At 45.5% G+C, this 19909-nt stretch overlaps 1 protein-coding gene across 1 annotated transcript in view; it reads left to right on the top strand.

The window, feature by feature from the left end:
• Positions 1–625: 625 nt before the first annotated feature.
• The window catches only part of ezh2 (enhancer of zeste 2 polycomb repressive complex 2 subunit), an 89861-nt gene continuing 70577 nt past the window's right edge, over positions 626–19909 (top strand). The window contains exons 1-2 of the mRNA XM_072508823.1: positions 626–802; positions 13767–13895. Of these exons, the coding sequence (XP_072364924.1) occupies positions 686–802; positions 13767–13895 (246 nt within the window). The 5' untranslated portion in view covers positions 626–685. The remainder of the gene's footprint in view (positions 803–13766; positions 13896–19909) is intronic.

The following is a 19909-nucleotide window of genomic DNA, read 5'->3' as shown; positions in this document are numbered from 1 at the left end:
TTATTTGATTTACAAATAAAATCATACGTTAATCACCTGATTTGTGGGCCAGACGAACAGCAAATTCTCTGCTAAAGAAAATGAAGGTGGATGACTTCAATTACTTGGTGATTGTGCACAGTAAGAAGTCTTACAACACCAGGTTGAAGTCCAACAGGTTTGTTTCGATGTCACTAGCTTTCGAAGCGCTGCTCCTTCCTCCGGTGAATGCAGAGGTAACATTCCTCAGGTGAATGCAGAAGTCCAACGTCGGCATCTCCACATCTTGGTGATTGTGATCAGATAAGCTTGTTCCATTTTAAAAAGTTGAGATCCAATGTTCTCAATGGCAATATGGTAGAAAAATTGCAACATTGAAGGCGGAATACTCCCAAAGAATGACGTGTCAGTTAAGGCGTGTTGTTGTGGCATGGTTCCCATCATGATCTTCCCTCACTTTTGTCATTGTTTTGGGTGAGTTGCGCCAATAATGAGATGTGCAGTCAGCAAGGAATGTGACTGGAAAACCGCCGCCAGAAAGTGAGCTTGTATATGGCACGGACATCTTTGCCACACAATTTTACTATATTGAGGCTGAGGTGTAATGTGTGTTATAATGTATTATATGCATTTTTATCTTTTGCAGGATTATCTTGCTGGGTGGAAGTGCAAATATTTGTTTTGGATAAATACCTCTCGAGTAATCATGGGTTTTACTGGTAAGAAATCTACAAAAGGACCAGTTTGCTGGCGAAAGCGGGTGAAATCTGAATATATGCGTCTTCGGCAGCTGAAGCGCTTTAGACGAGCAGATGAAGTTAAGGTAAGGGGCTACAGATTTTTTGATTTTGAAGTAGCTCAAATGACCAGACCAATTGTCATTTTTGTGGCATCAGGAGATGGTGCTCTTAATTTATTTATATGTTTAAGTGTTTCATGTAACATTTCACATTATAGGTGTGCGTGTGACCAAATAATCATTTAGTAAATTAATATTGATTTTATCAAGATATTGTCCATTAAGAATACCCGCAATTGCAAACTAACACTGCTCCTCATTTTTAAAATTCATTCATGGAATGTGGATGTATCACTGGCTTAACCAGCACTTGCTGCCCTTGAGAAGATGGTGGTGAGCTGCCTTCTTGAACCGCTGCAATCATTGTAGAGCAGGTGCACCAACAGTACTTTTAGGAAGGGAGTTTCAGGATTTTGACCCAGCGGCAGTGAAGGAACGCCGATATATCTCAAAGTGAGGATGGTGTGTGGCTTTGAGGGGAACTTGCAGGTGGTGGTGTTCCCATGTAACTGCCGCCCTTGTCCTAGCCAGTGATGCCGAAAATGAATTTGAAAAAAACTTGTATTCTTGAGTCTATATAAAGACTGAAGGTGGCCAGACTTATTACAGTGGTTATATTCCAAACTCTAATTAGTTCTTGTGTAATACTCTGTCCCAAAGGTAGAACTACTGTTAAAGGGCCGTAACCTGCTCCCACCTGTGTTTTCTGATTCTTTTTCTTGTCTCCACCCATAACTGATTCTACCTCGAGATATTCTTGAGCCAAGATCCTTTCTTATTATTGCCCTTCTGATACCCTGTATTATCAGAACTACTACTCTTTGCCATTCCACATGGTAATTTGAAATGCTGCGTACCTCAAATATTTATTTCCCAACGTTGCCCGTTTGGTAATCACATCTTTAATGGTCATTAAAGCAAACTAATTTACCACTTGTGGCTCTAGTTTCTGTCTTGTCTCGCATGCAAGAAACAAATCGCCCTGACAATAGTGGCTGGAGGCTTCAACCAGGCCAACCTTGGGAGGGTTCTATCCAAACTCCATCAAGATATCTCCTGCCCCACCAGAGGTGTGTCGAGGACTGTGTACCAAAGAAGACAATACGGGTGTTTCCCAATTTGAAACCCTGGCTCAAACAAAGGGTTCACTCCCTGCTGAAGTTCCGGAAGGTGGCAGCAAGTCTGACGACCCTGACCTGTATAAGAAATCCAGGCACGACTTCCAGAAGCCATCAGGGACACCAAAAGCCAATACCGGATCAAACTAGAGTCCCAGACCAACGACACAAACCCATGATGTCTATGGGCAGGGCTTACACGAGATTGCAGGCTACAAAACAAGGTTAGGTGGAATCTCGGGCTGGAGCATCCCTCCCCGATGAACGGAAAATGTTCTATGCCTGTTTTGAACAGTCAGCCAATACATCAGTGCTACCTGCCTCAACAGCCCAGGACGCACCCATACCCACTATTACAACCTCGGAGGTAAGGGCTGCCTTCTTGAAAGTGAACCCGCGGAAAGCGATGGGCCCTGAAGGAGTCGCTGGGCAACCACTCTGAGCCTGCGCAGACCAGCTGGCAAGTGTATTCGCAGGCATCTTCAACACCTCAATTCTCCATTCCGAAGTGCCTACCTCCTTCAAGAAGACCACCATAATACCAGTACCAAAGAAGAACAAGATAGCTTGCCTCAACAACTACCGACCGGTGGCCCTCGTGTCTTATGAAGTGCTTTGAGCGGCTAGTAATGAGACGGATCAACGCCAGCCTCCCAGATGGTCTTGATCCATTGCAGTCCGGCTATCGCTGCAACCGGTCCACAGCAGATTCTATCTCCTTGGCCCGTCAAGCAACACTCGAACACCTCGTCAACAAGGATACCCACATGAGACTGCTGTTCACAGATTGCAGCTCGGCCTTCAACACCATTATTGAGACAAGATAAATAACCAAACTCTGCAATCTTGGACTTTACCCTTTCCTGTGCAACTGTGATCCTTGACTTCCTCACCAACTGACCAGAATCTGTCAGGATAGGTAACAGCGCCTCCTCCACAATCGTCCTCAACACCGGGCCCTGCAAAGATGTGTGCTCAGTCCTCTACTGTACTCCTATACACACACTACTATCTTGCAAGATTTAACTCCAATTTGATCTATAAGCTTGTGGATGATATGACTGGTGAGTTGTTTCGCAAACAACGACGAATCAGACTACAGAAGGGAAATAGACACTTGGTCACATGGTGTACCGAAAACAAGCTCTCTAAATGTCGGAAAGATCAAGGAACTGATCATCGACTTCAGGAAGCGTAGCACGACACACCCCCCCCCCCCCCCCCCCCCCCCCCCCCCCAAAAATCTACATCAATGGCTCTGAAGTGGAAACGGTCGATAGCTTTAAGTTCCTGGGGGTCACCATCACCAACAGTCTGTCCTGGTCCACTCCTGTTGATGCAACAGTCAAGAAAGCCGAACAACGTCTTTACTTCCTAGGAAGCTAATGAAATTCGGCATGTCTGCATCGACTCTCTCAAGCGTCTACAGATATGCCATAGAGAGCATCTTATCTGGCTGCATCACAGCCTGACATGGCAACTTCTTTGCCCAAGATCACAAGAAACTGCAGAGCCTGGTGAACTCGGCCCACGCATCACACAAGCTTGCCACCCTCCCATTGATTCTATCTACACCTCCCACTGCCTCAGAAAGCCACCCAGACTTTGCCCTCTTTCAGACCTTTCTGTCAGGCAGAAGATGCAGAAGTCTGAAGACCCGCACATCCAGACATTGGAATAGCTTCCCCACAACTACTAGACTCCTCAACGACTCTCCCTCGGACTGATCTGTTCCCTCTAAGAACACAATTCACGACTCCCTATTCTGCTCTTGCTCATGTATTTGCTTTGTTTGGCCCTTGTTCCTCACTGTAACCGATCGCTATTTGTCGATGTACCATTTGTTAATGTTCTCCGTTGATTATTCATTTTGTCTACTCTGTACGTTCCTTGGCCGCAGAAAAATACTTTTCACTGCACTTCAATACACGTAACAATCAAAAAAAATGCTGTGACAGATTAATGTTTTTTAACTTTAGCTGGAGAAAAACATATTGGGGTTGGTTAGGGATTAGTGCAATGATGACTTTTCATGTGGAGATTGTAACTCTTAAGATAGCAAAGGATTGATATAAGCAATTATGTATCTGAAAAATTGAAGCTAATCAGTCAAGTCAAAACAAAGGGTCGAGGGAACAGTTGTCTAGCTTTATATACGAAATGAATGATTTGAAGGTGAGGAAATACATTAAAACAGAATGGAAGAGAACTGGATGCTAGTGAATGTAGTAAAGATGATTTGACCATGCAAGGAGGCAGAAAAGGCCACTTGGAAGACATTGATTTTGGACATCTGGAGGGTGGGAAAGACCCATGAATGTCTTGTGCCTATAATGAGTGGATATGGGAGTACAACGAGGAGGACAAAGGTGTTTTGTTTTCATTGGAGCAAAGAAACTTCTAGATGGAAAAGATCAAACATGTTTGCTTCATGTTCTATGGTCCTGGTAGTAACATGAATTGTTCAGTCGATTTTTATCAATTACTCTGAACTCATTCCCTTCACTCTATATTATGTATCCTATCCATCCTCATATCCTTTTTAGTGCAGCTGGACCCATGATTACCTCCCAATTTCAGATTGTAATTGACCATTTAATGCATCCCAACATTTGATTTGATATTGGTTGTGCAATCGCTTGCAATATTTTTATTGCTCATCCCTAATTGTCTTTGAGAAGATGGTGGTAAGCCACCTTCTAGAATCTCTGCAGTTTGTGGGGATTCTAACAATGCTGTTGGGGGAGGAGTTCCAGAAATTAAACCTACAATGCTGTTAAGGGAGGAGTTCCGGGATTTTGACATGCCAATAGTGAGGGATATAGTTCTAAGCCTGGGTTTTGTGTGGCTTGGAGGGGAAATTGCAAATGTTGGTGTCCCCATGCATCTGCTGCCCATGCCCATCTAAGTGGTAGGGAAGGTGGATTTTGAAGATGCTGTTGAAGGAGCCTTGGTGAGTTGTGGCAGTCCATCTTTTAGATGGTACACACTGCTGCCTCAGTGCATTTGTGGTGGAGGAGTGACTGTTTGTGGGTGGGATGCCAATCAAGTAGGCTGCTTTCTCCTTGGTGGTGTCGAGCTTCATAGAATCTCGACAGTGCAGAAGGAGGCCATAGCCCCATCTAACCATTGGACACCAAGGGGCAATTTAGCATGGCTAATCCATCGAGCTTGCACATCTTTGTTCTGTGGGAGGAAAACAAGAACACCCAGAGGAAACCCACCCAGACATTGGGAGAATGCAAATTCTACGTATTCACCCCAGGTCAGGATCGAACCCGAGTCCCTGGAGCTGTGAAATAGCAGTACTAACCTCTGCCACCCCCTTGTGTGCTGTTGGCACTGCACTCATCCAGGCCTGTGGAGAGTATTCCATCACACCCCTGACTCGTGGCTTGTAGATGGCGGACATGTTTTGGGGAAGGAGGAAGTGAGTTACACTTGCAAAATTCCTAGCTTCTGACTTGCTCTTTTCACCAGTGTTTTTATGGCTGGTCCAGATCAGTTTCTCGTCAATGGTAGCCCTCAGGATATTGTTGATGAGGGAATTCAGTGATTATAATGCCATTGAACGTCATAGGGAGCTGGTTGGATTTTCTCTTGTTGGAGATGGTCATTGCCTAGTACTTGTGTGGGTTCTAATGTTACTTGCCACTTGTCAACCCAAGCTCATTTTCCATGCATGTTACTTTTATTTTGTGTTAATTCCCTTCCTGGGTTTTACATCCCTGTGAAGCCTTCTCTAATTTGTCTTTCTGCCTAATTCCTACTTATCTTGTTAAACCTTGAAGTCTACCACCTTCATTTATATCATCTGAAAATTTTACCACGGTGAAATCATAACAATTACTGGGTGGGATGAGGTTGTTTGGAAGAATTGACTGCTTAGGGTGAGCAACCTCTGATGAGGTAAATATCTTGTTGATGGTGGTGGGCCATTGTGCTGCAAGCTGTGAAACATTCCGGTTACATCTTCACTTCGATGCTGTGGCAAACTGCTCTGTGGTATGCAGAACACTGGATGGGTAGTTATAGTGAGACTCGCATTAAAAACGAGGGATAGAGTGAGTCTACTGAAAATTAATGCCAAACTGCAAAAGTTTATTTTTTTCTTTCGGCTCAGTTGTCAACAAAGGAGGTGGGTAACTATCAACTTTTCAAGGTGAAATGAGCGGGCGTTACAGAAGTAAACTGCAACACTACTTGTATTACTGCCAGTTTGCTTAGGAGAATTACAAACTCAATGGTCGGATAAGATGCATCCACGAATGCTTAAGGAAATAAGGGAGAATTATCTTTCCCTCCTACAGCCCCCTCCCATCCCAAAAGGAAATCGCCAAATACTAGAGACGTGCTTGGGGACTAGAGCAAAGCTGACATTACTACTTTCATTTTAAGAAAGTCAGCAAAAGTGGCATAGGAAATTACAGACCAAGGCATTTGACATCTATTGAATTCATGTAAAGTTATGGAAGCTTTCATTAAAGATGAAGTCATCTGGAATAAAGATTGAACAATTTTTAGGCCTATACTATCTAGAGTTTAGAAGAATGAGGGGAGATCAAATCGAGGTATACAAGAAGATAAAAGTTATGGATAAAGTAAACATGGAGCAGGTGCTTCCTCTTGTCGTGCAATCTAAAACGAGAGGTCATAATCTTGGAATAAGAGGCAGCAAATTTAAAACAGATTTGAGGAGAAACTACTTCTCCCAAAGGTTTGTGAATCTGTGGAATTTGTTACCCCAGAGTGTGGTGGATGCAGACGCAGTGAGTAAATTTAAGGAAGTTAGACAGATTTTTAATTGGTAATGGGCTGAAGGGTTTTGGAGAATGGGCAGGATGGGATCAGCCATGTTCACATTGAAGGTATTTAGGCTAGGGAGGTTAAATTGCCTACTCCTAATTCATGACGCCAAGGGAGGAGATGCTCTGGCTGATTTTGCAATCCAGCTCTTGGTCTGTAGCATTGTAGGTAACCGATGAGGAACATATCAGCCATGATAAAATGGTGAATAGGTCCAATGGCCTAATTCTGCTCCTATATCTTATGAACTTATCAACTTATAAGGGGTTAAAAGTGGTAGTCTTTTCAATCTAACTTGCAAACTTTCTTTGAGAGTTGCTAATTGGAGCTTATAGGGGTACAAAAGTGACACTGGGGTGTATGTGGACAAGCCCTCATTTTAGTTCCTCTGGTACTGAAAACGGGAATCATTGGAAATGTTTAAAAGTAGATAGATGACTGGTTGAACCATATAACTCGAAGAAGAGTGGTAGAGGACTGTCATTAGCCAAGAAGAATGTTATTGTTGCGGTCTTGCAGAGGCCTATTGTTTTAAGATGATCTGGAGCCATCTGTCACAAGCACCGTGATCGCAAGGTGCACGATTAATTGTTCCTGGTAAAGGCTAAATGCTTTTGATATTGATGAAGCTGGTAAATTACTGAGTTTAATCATCGGTGACACAACAGCGGTGACATTTGGTCAAGGGGAACCTGCAACAGGGAATGGTCTTGAGACCTACTGTTAGCAGAGCTGACGTCTGTCATTGAAAGAAACAGCAAAGCCTACCTGATGTACAACATAGAACCAACAGCTAGAACTTTGTATGATTTGGAAATAGCCATGTGCAAAAGACCGGGAGACACTGCACAAATAAACACTTGATCAACCAAGAAATCCAAACTGCCTGTACCATTGGAAACCTATGTGCTATGTACAGTGGGAGACAGAGGCTCCTCTGGCCTTTGGAATCTGTTTGCTAGGGTCATGCTTTACTGACTTGCACACTGTTAAGACCACAGTAGATGTAAATTTCTGAGTAAACCAAATCCCAGAGGGAAACGTGACTTGAGGTCATGCCCTTTTTGGTAGTCTTAAAAACAAGACGGGGGGGGGGGGTGTAAAGAGTACTGATCTCTTCAAGTAGTGGAGTAACATTTTTTTTTTTTTAAATTAAAAGGTTTATTAACAAGGAGAAGAAAACATGAATGCACAAGATAACAGTTACATAGTTAAAACCAATCTTGTAAACATTTCCCTCCCAGAAGGTTCCCTACTTGGTCAAATCCACACGTAACCACCTTCTAGGCAACTCTCCCTTTATAGATGCTTACCCATAAAAATCCAGTAATATTTCCCAAGGCAAAACTGCTGTTGCTTCAATAAGGTATAATATATGATCTCTCAAACTTGCTTCTACTCAGCTGCCAAAATCAAAGAACTTCAGAACGCGACTCCTTTTCGTAGCCCAAGACTTTCTGGCCTGATTAAATGGCGGATTCAATCTCCCCTTCTAGCCCATAGCTGTTTCTAGCCGGTCTTCCTCACACTACCAACACCCAAGTTCACCACAGGCAAGCTTTCCCCAACAAACACAAACACCCAACTTTCCACTCCTACTCTGTCTCTGCTCATCTAAACAATCCGGGATGGGTGGGGGATTTGTCAAGGAACACTCCACTATGAGGATTATCAGACATTATATAAGACCCATTGCATTTAGGATTTAAACTGTGCATTAATCCTGCATTCAGACTTCGTCTCAAGACGAGAACTTTCCAAATCCGAATAACCAACAGTACAGGCCACCACACCCATATTACACATTTCCCTTTAAGGAAAGAAGAAGACAACATCAAGCCAACAGGGAGGAATGTCCAGGATAATGACTTGAGTTGCAAGGTGTTCCCAGGATAATAACTTCATCACGGATGCACAACGAAAACGGAGGTCAAGAGTAAACCGGGATCAACGGGCACCCCGCCGCATTTTTCAAGGATTTAAACAATCAAACCATGAGACTCCAATGCTGTCACCTTGCTGTCTCACCAAACACCCAGGTGGTCTACAGCCGAGGCCAGAGTGGGTGCATCGAATCTGATACAATATGCCCATGGTGTGTGTGTGTGTCTCTCTCTGTGTGTGTGTCTCTCTCTGTGTGTGTGTCTCTCTCTGTGTGTGTGTCTCTCTCTGTGTGTGTGTCTCTCTCTGTGTGTGTGTCTCTCTCTGTGTGTGTGTCTCTCTCTGTGTGTGTGTCTCTCTCTGTGTGTGTGTCTCTCTCTGTGTGTGTGTCTCTCTCTGTGTGTGTGTCTCTCTCTGTGTGTGTGTCTCTCTCTGTGTGTGTGTCTCTCTCTGTGTGTGTGTCTCTCTGTGTGTGTGTCTCTCTGTGTGTGTGTCTCTCTGTGTGTGTGTCTCTCTGTGTGTGTGTCTCTCTGTGTGTGTGTCTCTCTGTGTGTGTGTCTCTGTGTGTGTGTGTCTCTGTGTGTGTGTGTCTCTGTGTGTGTGTGTCTCTCTGTGTGTGTGTCTCTCTGTGTGTGTGTCTCTCTGTGTGTGTGTCTCTCTGTGTGTGTGTCTCTCTGTGTGTGTGTGTCTCTCTGTGTGTGTGTCTCTCTGTGTGTGTGTCTCTGTGTGTGTGTGTCTCTCTGTGTGTGTGTCTCTCTGTGTGTGTGTCTCTCTGTGTGTGTGTCTCTGTGTGTGTGTCTCTCTGTGTGTGTCTCTCTCTCTGTGTGTGTCTCTCTCTGTGTGTGTCTCTCTCTGTGTGTGTCTCTCTCTGTGTGTGTCTCTCTCTGTGTGTGTCTCTCTGTGTGTGTGTCTCTCTGTGTGTGTCTCTCTCTGTGTGTGTCTCTCTCTGTGTGTGTCTCTCTCTGTGTGTGTCTCTCTCTGTGTGTGTCTCTCTCTGTGTGTGTCTCTCTCTGTGTGTGTCTCTCTCTGTGTGTGTCTCTCTCTGTGTGTGTCTCTCTCTGTGTGTGTCTCTCTCTGTCTGTGTGTCTCTCTCTGTCTGTGTGTCTCTCTCTGTCTGTGTGTCTCTCTCTGTCTGCGTGTCTCTCTCTGTCTGTCTGTCTCTCTCTGTCTGTCTCTCTCTGTCTGTCTGTCTGTCTCTCTCTGTCTGTCTGTCTGTCTCTCTCTGTCTGTCTGTCTGTCTGTCTGTCTCTGTCTGTCTGTCTGTCTCTCTCTGTCTGTCTGTCTCTCTCTGTCTGTCTGTCTGTCTCTGTGTCTGTCTGTCTGTCTCTCTCTGTCTGTCTGTCTCTGTCTGTCTCTGTCTGTCTCTGTCTGTCTCTGTCTGTCTCTGTCTGTCTCTCTGTCTGTCTCTGTCTCTCTCTGTCTGTCTCTGTCTCTCTCTGTCTGTCTGTCTGTCTGTCTCTCTCTGTCTGTCTGTCTGTCTGTCTCTCTCTGTCTGTCTGTCTGTCTGTCTCTCTCTGTCTGTCTGTCTCTCTCTGTCTGTCTGTCTCTCTCTGTCTGTCTGTCTCTGTCTGTCTGTCTCTCCCGGGGGCCTCCCAACATGGCGGCCAACTATGTGTCCGCCATGTGGATGTACCCCTGCATTCCGACCTCCCTATTGCAATGTGTGACCTGTTGTAGCCAGTCTAAAGTGCCCCCCCCCCCCATTTGCTGTTTCTGCTTTCCCAGCCCGTTCCTTTGGACGAACCTGTCCATTTCTGCTGGGGCTGTAAAGTAGTGCTCCTTATGCTGGTAGGTTACCCAAAGTTTGGCTGGGTAAAGCATCCCAAACTTTACCCCACTTTTGAACATGGCCGCATTCACTCTGTTGAATCCACCCCTGCGCTTAGCCAGGTCCTGATAAATTCTTAACCTGCCACCGAGAGGGACACAAGATTTCATCTGCCTGGCCCATCTCCGGTTCCTTTCCCAATCTTGGTACTGGTGCATCAATGCAATTATTGCCCTCGGTTGATCTTCGGATCTGGATTTGGGTCGTAGACTGGGCGCACAGGTCACTATCTCTGGTGGGCTGGGGAAGCTGTCCCTACCACCAGGTTTCCCAGCATTTTGGTCACGTAGTCCGTGGAGTTTCTGCCTTCGGTCCCCTCCGCCAGCCCCACTATTCTCAGGTGGGCCTTGGCTGATTTTCTTCTTCCTCCCTTTTAGGCTCCCCTGGGTCGCCACAACGTTGTGTTATGTCTGCCTCTCAGGCTCCTCTGGGTCACCACAACCTTGCTACGTCTGCCTCTAGGGCGATGATCTGGCCACTTTGGTCTGTGGAGTTTTTCTAGTTGTCTGATAGTGTTTTCCTGGGCTTCTAGATGCCTGTCTGTTTTGTCGAGGGCCACCTGTACGGTGGCCACTGCCACTTTGACTTCTGCCTGGACCTTGAGCCTTATGCCCTCCTTGAGCTCCTTCAACTCTCGGGTGAGGAATTTCCTCCAGCTGTTGTCCGGCAAGGGGTAATTCGTTGCTTGTTGGCCCCCCTCTTTAGGGTGCGGCCAGGGCTTCCTTTCCATGTGGGATCGTTGTCACGCCCATTGCCTCTCGTCTCCTTGCGGCCTCTGGTGCAGCTGCTGTTCAGCACTTTGATTATTGGCCTGCATCTTTAGTGGATTGTAGAGGGTGATGAGGAGTGCTTTTTCACCGGATCTAGCAGGCTAATTTCAGATATAACTGCCTAAATTCGATTTCCTAGGAGGAGAGTCATCCTCCGAGGGTCTGCTTAGCACATCCCTGTCATCGGAAGTCTCTACGGGAGAGTTTCTAATGTCATACTACTCTTCACGAAAGAGGAGAGGAATAAACCAGGAAACTACAGGTCAGTCGGCCTGGTAGTAGAAAGGTTATTGGAAACCATTTTCTGGAATAAAAATAATTTGAATAGGAATGGCTTCAGTCAGAGCTGTCATGGCTTAATGGAGAAGAGCCAACACTATCCTAGACTTGGATGTAGGGTGAAGCATTTTAGTTTGTAGATGATGCAAAGTAATAGATCAGAGCAAGGATATTTAAAGGCTTCAGTATTATTTGGGAAGGATGGTAAGTTGGGCAGCAGCATGACCGGTGAAGTTCCATGTGAAATTATGCATTTGGGGAGGACTCCTAGCAAGATAGCATACTACAAATGGCAGGATTTTGAAAAGTGGAGATGAATGGGGATTTGCTGTCCAGATACGCAAATTTGTAAATGTGGTAGGGCAAGTTCAGAGGATAGTTAAAGATTATATAATGTTACTCTGGTAGAATATAAAGCAAATAAATCATTCTGTAACTCTATAAAGCACTAGTTCAGCCTCAGTAGCTGTATTTTAATAATCTTTATTGTCACAAATAGGCTTACATTAACATTGTAATGAAGTTACTGTGAAAAGCCCCTCGTCGCCACATTCCGGCGCCTGTTCGGGTACACAGGGAAAATTCAGAATGTCCAAATTATCTAACAGCGTGTCTTTCTGGACTTGTAAGAGGAAACCCATGCAGACATGGGGAGAACGTACAGACTCCACGGTACCCAAGCCGGAATCGAACCTGGGTCTCTAGAACTGTGAAGCAGCAGTGCTAACCACTGTACTACTGTGCCGCCCGTTGTGAATAATTCTGGGCACTATACTTCAGGAAGGATGAAGAGGCATTGAGGAAGATGCAGAGGATGTTTACAAGGGTCCAGGGTCACCAGATTTGCAACAAGAATAGAAAAGTTAGGATTGATTTTGTTTTAATGAACAGATAAAGTTAAATGTTGTGTAATGTTTTCAAGATGATGGGCTTTTTATAGAGTAAATAGGGGGAAAACGTTCCCTCAGTTGTGGGTCAAAGAAGTCATGTATTCAGAATAATTTGGAAAAGATCCAAAGGGGAGATGAAAATAATTTTCTTTCACTCAGTTGTCAGGATCTGGAACACTATTTGAAAAGGAAGGCTAGGGTAGCACGGTGGCGCAGTAGTTAGCACTGCTGCCTCACGGTGCCGACGTCCAGGTTTGATCCTGGCTCTGGATCACTGTCCGTGTGGAGTTTGCACATTCGCCCGTGTTTGTATGGGTTTGGCCCCCACAACCCAAAGATGTGCAAGGTAGGTTGATTGGCCATGCTAAATTGCCCCTTAATTGAAAAAATGAATTGGGTACTCTAAATTTATTTTTTAAAGAAAAGGAAGGCTGATTCCATGAATAATTAGAGTAAATAGGCAGCACAATAGCACAGTGGTTAGCACTGTTGCTTTACAGTGCCAGTGTCCCAGGTTAGATTCCCGGCTTGGGTCACTGTCTGTGTAGAGTCTGCACGTTCTCTGTGTCTGTGTAGGTTTCCTCCGGAACTCCAGTTTTCTCTCACGAGCCCTGAAAGACGTGCTTATTAGGTGAATTAGACATTCTTAATTCTCCCTCAGTGTACCGAACAGGTGACTAGGGGCTTTTCACATTTCAGTGTTAATGTCAGCCTACTTGTGACAATACTAAAGATTATTAATATTAATTTTAAATGCTATCTGGGCAAACACTTGATAAGGAACTTACAGCATACTAGCAAAGAGAGAGGATATTGGTCAAGGCCTGATATCTCATTCAAAGAGATTGGCTGATTGCATGACCCACTCCTGCGCAGTAAGCCTCTGTGATTCCATGGATAATATGCCTAAATGTATGTAAAAAACGCTCAGTGTAAAAATTCAGTGGTAACCCAGACATCACAAAGATTGCTCCAGGGAGAACTCCAGGGAAAAAGATTACCAAGGTCTCTTAATGATGTTGGGTCAAATGGCTGCAAGGTTGCAATGTAGAGGATGCAAGGCTTGAGTCCAGCCATTCATTACCAGAGTAAAGAAAACGTGTATAGTTTAATTCCGTGTTGTTCTCGGGGAATGGAGAAGAGTGATATATCATTTCTGTTCTTGTGGCTTTAACTTTTTCTTTTTGACACCTGGAGTAGCTAACCTTTGTTTTACTCAAACAATGGGAGAGAAATGGTACAGCAAATACTGAAAGCAATTTATTTTCTTGCATGCCTGTCAAATTCAGGACCCTTTTGTTTGTGGCCCTAATTCTTTGCTATTTGTTAAATGGGATGGAAAGTGGGGTGTAAATGCAGGTAATATTTGTCTGGATTGATATAAATTGAATTTAACAAAACCTTCATTCTCTCCAGAGTATGTTCAATGCAAATCGCCAAAAAATCAAAGAAAAAACGGATATCTTGAACCAGGATTGGAAGCAGCACAGGATACAACCTGTTCACATCATGACTTCTGTGAGCACAATGCGTGGTACCAGAGAGGTATGATACATTTTTTAATGACAGGGTAAAGCATATTTGATAAGTTGTGAGTGCAGTCGTTCTCCCCGTCGAAAGGAAATTGTTTACCTTGTGCGAGCAATGCTTCAAGTCTGAATTGATTTAAGCATGATAAAGACGTATGAAAGATTTGTACCTGTTGATCAGCATTCTGTAAATAATTTGCACGGTTGCGTTGTTAAATAAAGGCAGTTGGGAGTTCTTAACTTCTCTTTTGGACTCTTTCAAACTGAGGAACAGTTCTCCAAACCTTGAATTATGCCCTTATTTCAGAATTTCATGCCTGGATCGAGATTTAAATTAGTTTTTGCTGTGTTAAGGTGATTGCATCCAAAATATTTATAGCTTTGAAACCGAGAAATATAGTAAAACTGCAATTTCAACTTTATGATCCTATTATTAGAAAGAAAGACTTTATTTTTAAAAAATTACATGGGACAATCCAAATCACTTAACAGTCAATGAATTATTATGAGTTAAGTATGGTCATTTAATATAGAAAATATTGTGGAATCGTACCGAAAAATATGTCCGTTCTGGTGAGAAGAAACGGTGTGGACCCTGCCGACGGTGTCACGGACTTTTGAGCCCCTTAAAGAAACGTTTTTACCCCCTATGTAAATCACGGCATGCCACTGATTTGCCTGTCCTGGGGAAACGTATTCACTGGGGAGCGCCATATAAACGCCTCCCCATCACTTGTTCCAGATTCAACCGGGGGAATAGCTGCCAGGAATCCAGCACTATTTCTCAGAGAGAGCCCTGACCAGACTCCTGGTTGGTTGTACAGTAGAGGTGGGACCTTCTGTATCCGCATCAGCAAGGTGACCACTTCGGTGTGGGAGGGTAAGTGCCAACTCGCTGCAGAAGAGGATGGGGCAGTGGTGCCATTATATTTTTAAAAAAAAAAGAGAGAATGATCTTCACTTGGCCAAAGCTAGTCTGCCCCCTGCAGACTCTCAATACACCCCACTCACCCACCCTTTTACATCATCAAGGTGATCGCTCACCCAGCCACTTCATGAGTTGACCACCTGTCTTGAGGCCCTCTTTGCCAATTCTATCTCTCCCCCTCGCCTTCCTCAACTCTGCTCCTCACATCCCTGCTCTCACTCCAGTCCCACTTCTCAACCATCCGACAGACTTGCAGGACGCCCACCTACATTTTCCCCACTTGTATTCCTGCAAGTCAAAATCGATCACAACAGACGCGAGAGGGCACAGCCACCTGGAGTCATGCGGGTGTTCTGCACCATTCCCCCCTCCTCCTCCTCCTCCCCATGAGAAAAGAGCCCTTGAGCTGGCTGGGAGGAGCAGGACCACGCCTGTGCTGAAGGCAAAGTGGGGGTGTCAAAGTACTTCAAGGCACAGTAAGAAGTCTTCCAACACCAGGTTAAAGTCCAACAGGTTTGTTTCAAACACTAGCTTTCGGAGCACTGCTCCTTCCTCAGGTGAATGAAGAGGTATGTTCCAGAAACATATATATAGACAAATTCAAAGATGCAAGACAATGCTTAGAATGTGAGCATTTGCAGGTAATTAAGTCTTTACAGATCCAGAGATAGGGGTAACCCCAGGTTAAAGAGGTGTGAATTGTCTCAAGCCAGGACAATTGGTACGATTTTGCAAGCCCAGGCCAGATGGTGGGGGATGAATGTAATGCAACATGAATCTCAGGTCCCGGTTAAGGCCGCACTCGTGTGCGGAACTTGGCTATAGGTTTCTGCTCGGCGATTCTGCGTTGTCGTGCGTCCTGAAGGGTGCCTTGGCGACCGCTTACCCGGAGGATCAGAGCAGAGGCTGAATGCCCTTGACTGCTGAAGTGTTCCCCGACTGGAAGGGAACATTCCTGCCTGGTGATTGTCGCGCGATGTCCGTTCATCCGTTGTCGCAGCGTCTGCATGGTCTTGCCAATGTACGACAATTCTGGACATCCTTTCCTGCAGCGTATGAGGTAGACAACGTTGGCCAAGTTGCAAGTATGTACCGCGTACCTGGTGGGTGGTGTTCTCGCGTGTAATGGTGGTATCCATGTCGATGAGCTGGCCCGTCTTGCAGAGATTGCCATGACAGGATTGTGTGGTGTCGTCATCGTTGTTCTGAAGGCTGGGTAGGCTGCAGGAAAGGATGTCCCGAAGCGTGGTACATTGGCGAGACCATGCAGACGCTGCGACAACGAATGAACGGACATCGCGCGGCATTCACCAGGCAGGAATGTTCCTTTCCAGTCGGGGAACACTTCAACAGTCAAGGGCATTCAGCCTCTGATCTCCGGGTAAACGTTCTCCACGGCGGCCTTCGGGACGCACGACAACGCAGAATCGCCGAGCAGAAACTTATAGCCAAGTTTCGCACACATGAGTGCGGCCTCAACTGGGACCTGGGATTCATGTTGCATTACATTCATCCCCCACTATCTGGCCTGGGCTTGCAAAATTCTACCAACTGTCCTGGCTTGAGCCAATTCACACCTCTTTAACCTGGGGTTACCCCTATCTCTGGATCTGTAAAGACTTAATTACCTGTAAATGCTCACATTCTAAGCATTGTCTTGCATCTTTGAATTTGTATATGTATATGTTTCTGGAACATACCTCTTCATTCACCTGAGGAAGGAGCAGCGCTCCGAAAGCTAGTGTTCGAAACAAACCTGTTGGACTTTAACCTGGTGTTGGAAGACTTCATACTGTGCTCACCCCAGTCCAACGCCGGCATCTCCACATCATACTTCAAGGCAGACATGGGAGCACTCTTTGATCAATCTTTATTGACATGTGTACACGGAGAGCAAACCAGTGGGATTCACTGCATTGCTTTAAATTATTCTCGTAAACAGAAACATTTATAGCTTGATTAACCAATAGAATTTGTAGTTGCATTCTAATCCTTCATTTGCATGTCACATACACCAATAATACCACAGTTAAGATATCATAGAATTTACAGTGCAGAAGGAGGCCATTCAGCCCATTGCGTCTCCACCGGCTCTTGGAAAGAGCACCCTACCCAAGGTCAACACCTCCACCCTATCCCTATAACCCAGCAACCCCATCCAACACTAAGGGCAATTTTGGACACTAAGGGCAATTTATCATGGCCAATCCACCAAACCTGCACATCTTTGGACTGTAGGAGGAAACCTTTCAGTTTAGACCAATGAAAGGACAGTAACTCTAGCCAATAGAAAACCGTGCAAATGGACCAATAGAAACACTAGCACTTTTAATCCTTCTTTTGCAGACTTACCTCCCCTCCTGACTTGGAGGTTAGGGCAGTTTACAGAAAAGCACACCCTTACCATACCAGCCTGTAACGTACCAGCCTCCCCGAACAGGTGCCAGAATGTGGCGACTAGGGGCTTTTCACAGTAACTTCATTTGAAGCCTACTTGTGACAATAAGCGATTTTCATATTTCATTTCCTTGCTATGGCTACTTCCACCATTCTGTCTCCACAGACTTGCGTCATTCACTAAGAACCAGTTTATTATGGATTCCTTTCTAACTTATGTCCTTCGTTTCTCCAGGATATTATGGATTTCATACTAACTCATGTCCCTTGCTAAGAAACAGTATATCATGGATTCCACAGGGGCAGTGAGCAAAAGTGAGAACCTTGAGGGCAAACAGTCACTCCTGAAATCTCACATCATTTATCCCCTGTGATGTACTAATGCCATCTCCCTGTGCAATCAAAAGAGAGCAGCCCATACCATCCTCACGGCCCCTGGAAACCACTGACCCGAACAGCCTTGGGGGTGTTCTTGGACATCACCAGAGAAGATGTATTACAGCTGTCACCTGCACCCTCCACCAGTGCAGCTGCTCACCTCAATGGGATTAAGTAGTAAACAGGCTTCTGGATCACTCACTGGTGATGATCCACAGCAGGCAGGCGGCAGGGTAGCACAGTGGGTAGCACTATTGCTTTACAGTGCGAGGGTCCCAGATTTGATTCCCGGCTTGGGTCACTGTCTGTGTGGAGTCTGCACATTCTCCGTGGGTTTCCTCCGGGTGCTCCGGTTTCCTCCCACAAGTCACAAAAGACGTGCTGTTAGGTCATTTGGGCGTTCTGAATTCTCCCTCCGTGTACCCGAACAGGTGCCAGAATGTGCCGACTAGGGGCTTTTCACAGTTACTTCATTGCAATGAAGTAAGCCTACTTGTGATGATAAAGATTGTTATTATAGAGGCAGAAATTGGAACTCTTGAGTGATGCCAGAGCTATGGACACAGCTGAGCCCCTGGCCAATGACGCACCCTTGGGTCCGGTCGAACCGAGCTGATGGAACTGCAAAGGCAGAGTCGCGAGCATCAGGAAGGGATAAAAGCATCCATCATCTCGACAGCGAGGCCAAGTGAAGGAGTTCAACGCATTCTGACCGAAGAGAAGGTGCCATGTGTACAATCCAACAAGGACAGTGCAAGGGTAGCATTCGCAGTAGAGACCTTGGTGCAGGATTTGCATACCATGGTGTGGGATGTCCACTCCGTGACTCAGCTGATGCTATCCACAGCTGAGGGCATCAAAAGCATGGTGCAGGAACTGGTGGGAATCCACAAGTGTGCGTGCCGGAGGATGATAGGGCATCTGGATCTCACTCCAGCTGCCTTTCTTTCCCCTGGAGGAGCACTGGGATCTCCAGGCACTCGAAGGGAAGAGGAAGTGAGCAACACACACAGTCGCGCACACCGAGGAGGGTAACGAATATCCCTGCACCTGTGCTGCCCAAAAATACAAACGGATTCGCTGCGTCCAGACCCCACAGGGGATGTCTGCCAAAGTCAACTTGAGCGACGTGGAAGACAGCAGACTGCCTCAACCTCCGTTGTGGATCCTGGGGAAAGACCTAGACGAATGGTGAGGGTTAAGAAGTGTAAGAAACGGTTGGATGAGCAGAAGTACTAGTTCAGATTAGTTACCACTCTTTTAAATTAAAAAAAAAAAAGAACATGTAAATAAATAGCACTTTGTTCATCCGCAAATCCTCCTCCCTGTCACTTCATGGCACCATGCTCCATGAATGTACCAGCACATTCGGCACTTCATCCCTGTACAGTGTGAGAGTCGCAGTGCCATGTCTCTCCCACCTCCCAAACTGATTAAAGAGTCTGCCTCAATTTTTCATCAGCCACCTCTTTGTCCACGAAGAGCCATCCTCTAGACGATGCCCTTCCCTCAAACAAGTTTGGGGTCTGCAACTGCCCCAATATGTAACTCACATAAATTTAAGGTGAATGGTGGAAGATATAGGGGGGATGTCAGGTAGGTTCTTTACCCAGAGAGTAGTGGGGGCATGGAATGCACTGCCTGTGGAAGTAGTTGAGTCGGAAACATTAGGGACCTTCAAGCGGCTATTGGATAGGTACATGGATTACGGTAGAATACTGGGGTGTAGATTAATTTGTTCTTAATCTAGGACAAAAGTTCGGCATAACATCGTGGGCCGAAGGGCCTGTTCTGTGCTGTATTTTCTATGTTCTATGGACGCTTCCCGGGAAGTATGATTTGCATTGTGTGGTCACAGATGATCTGAATCCCTTACGATTCATAGATTGAGCTGCATGATGCCATGGAGAGCGTAGAGCCATGTGGGCGTGGTCCATCGCACCTTACACCTGGGGCATGCAAGCTAAGAAGGTGAAAGTGAAACTTAAAACACCAAACTAAAAGATGATTAAAAGGGTCAATACACTGGGCGCAGAAGACCTGGCTGCGAAGTAGCTATGGTAGAGAGGGGCAGACAGTCGGGTTGGGCGTTGCCTGCTGTCTGGACCTATTTGCGACCAGTTTGGTCAGGTTCATGTGAAGGTCCTCCTCCTTTCCTGCCTCTCTCTGCACCAGGTGCCTGTCGATCAGGAGTGTGGGGCTGAAGTGCAAATGAAAATGTAGCAAAGTTTTTCAAATAACCTAATGGGCTGCAGTCTAACGCAACTTAGATACACATGATGCACTTAACTCCTCAACACCGCAAAAAAAGGCAGGCCTCCTGTGAT

This window comes from Scyliorhinus torazame, chromosome 6 (assembly GCF_047496885.1).
Source record: "Scyliorhinus torazame isolate Kashiwa2021f chromosome 6, sScyTor2.1, whole genome shotgun sequence".
Lineage (NCBI taxonomy): Eukaryota > Metazoa > Chordata > Chondrichthyes > Carcharhiniformes > Scyliorhinidae > Scyliorhinus > Scyliorhinus torazame.
Note: the sequence above shows the minus strand (reverse complement) of the source record. Positions and strands in the feature narration are given on the sequence as shown.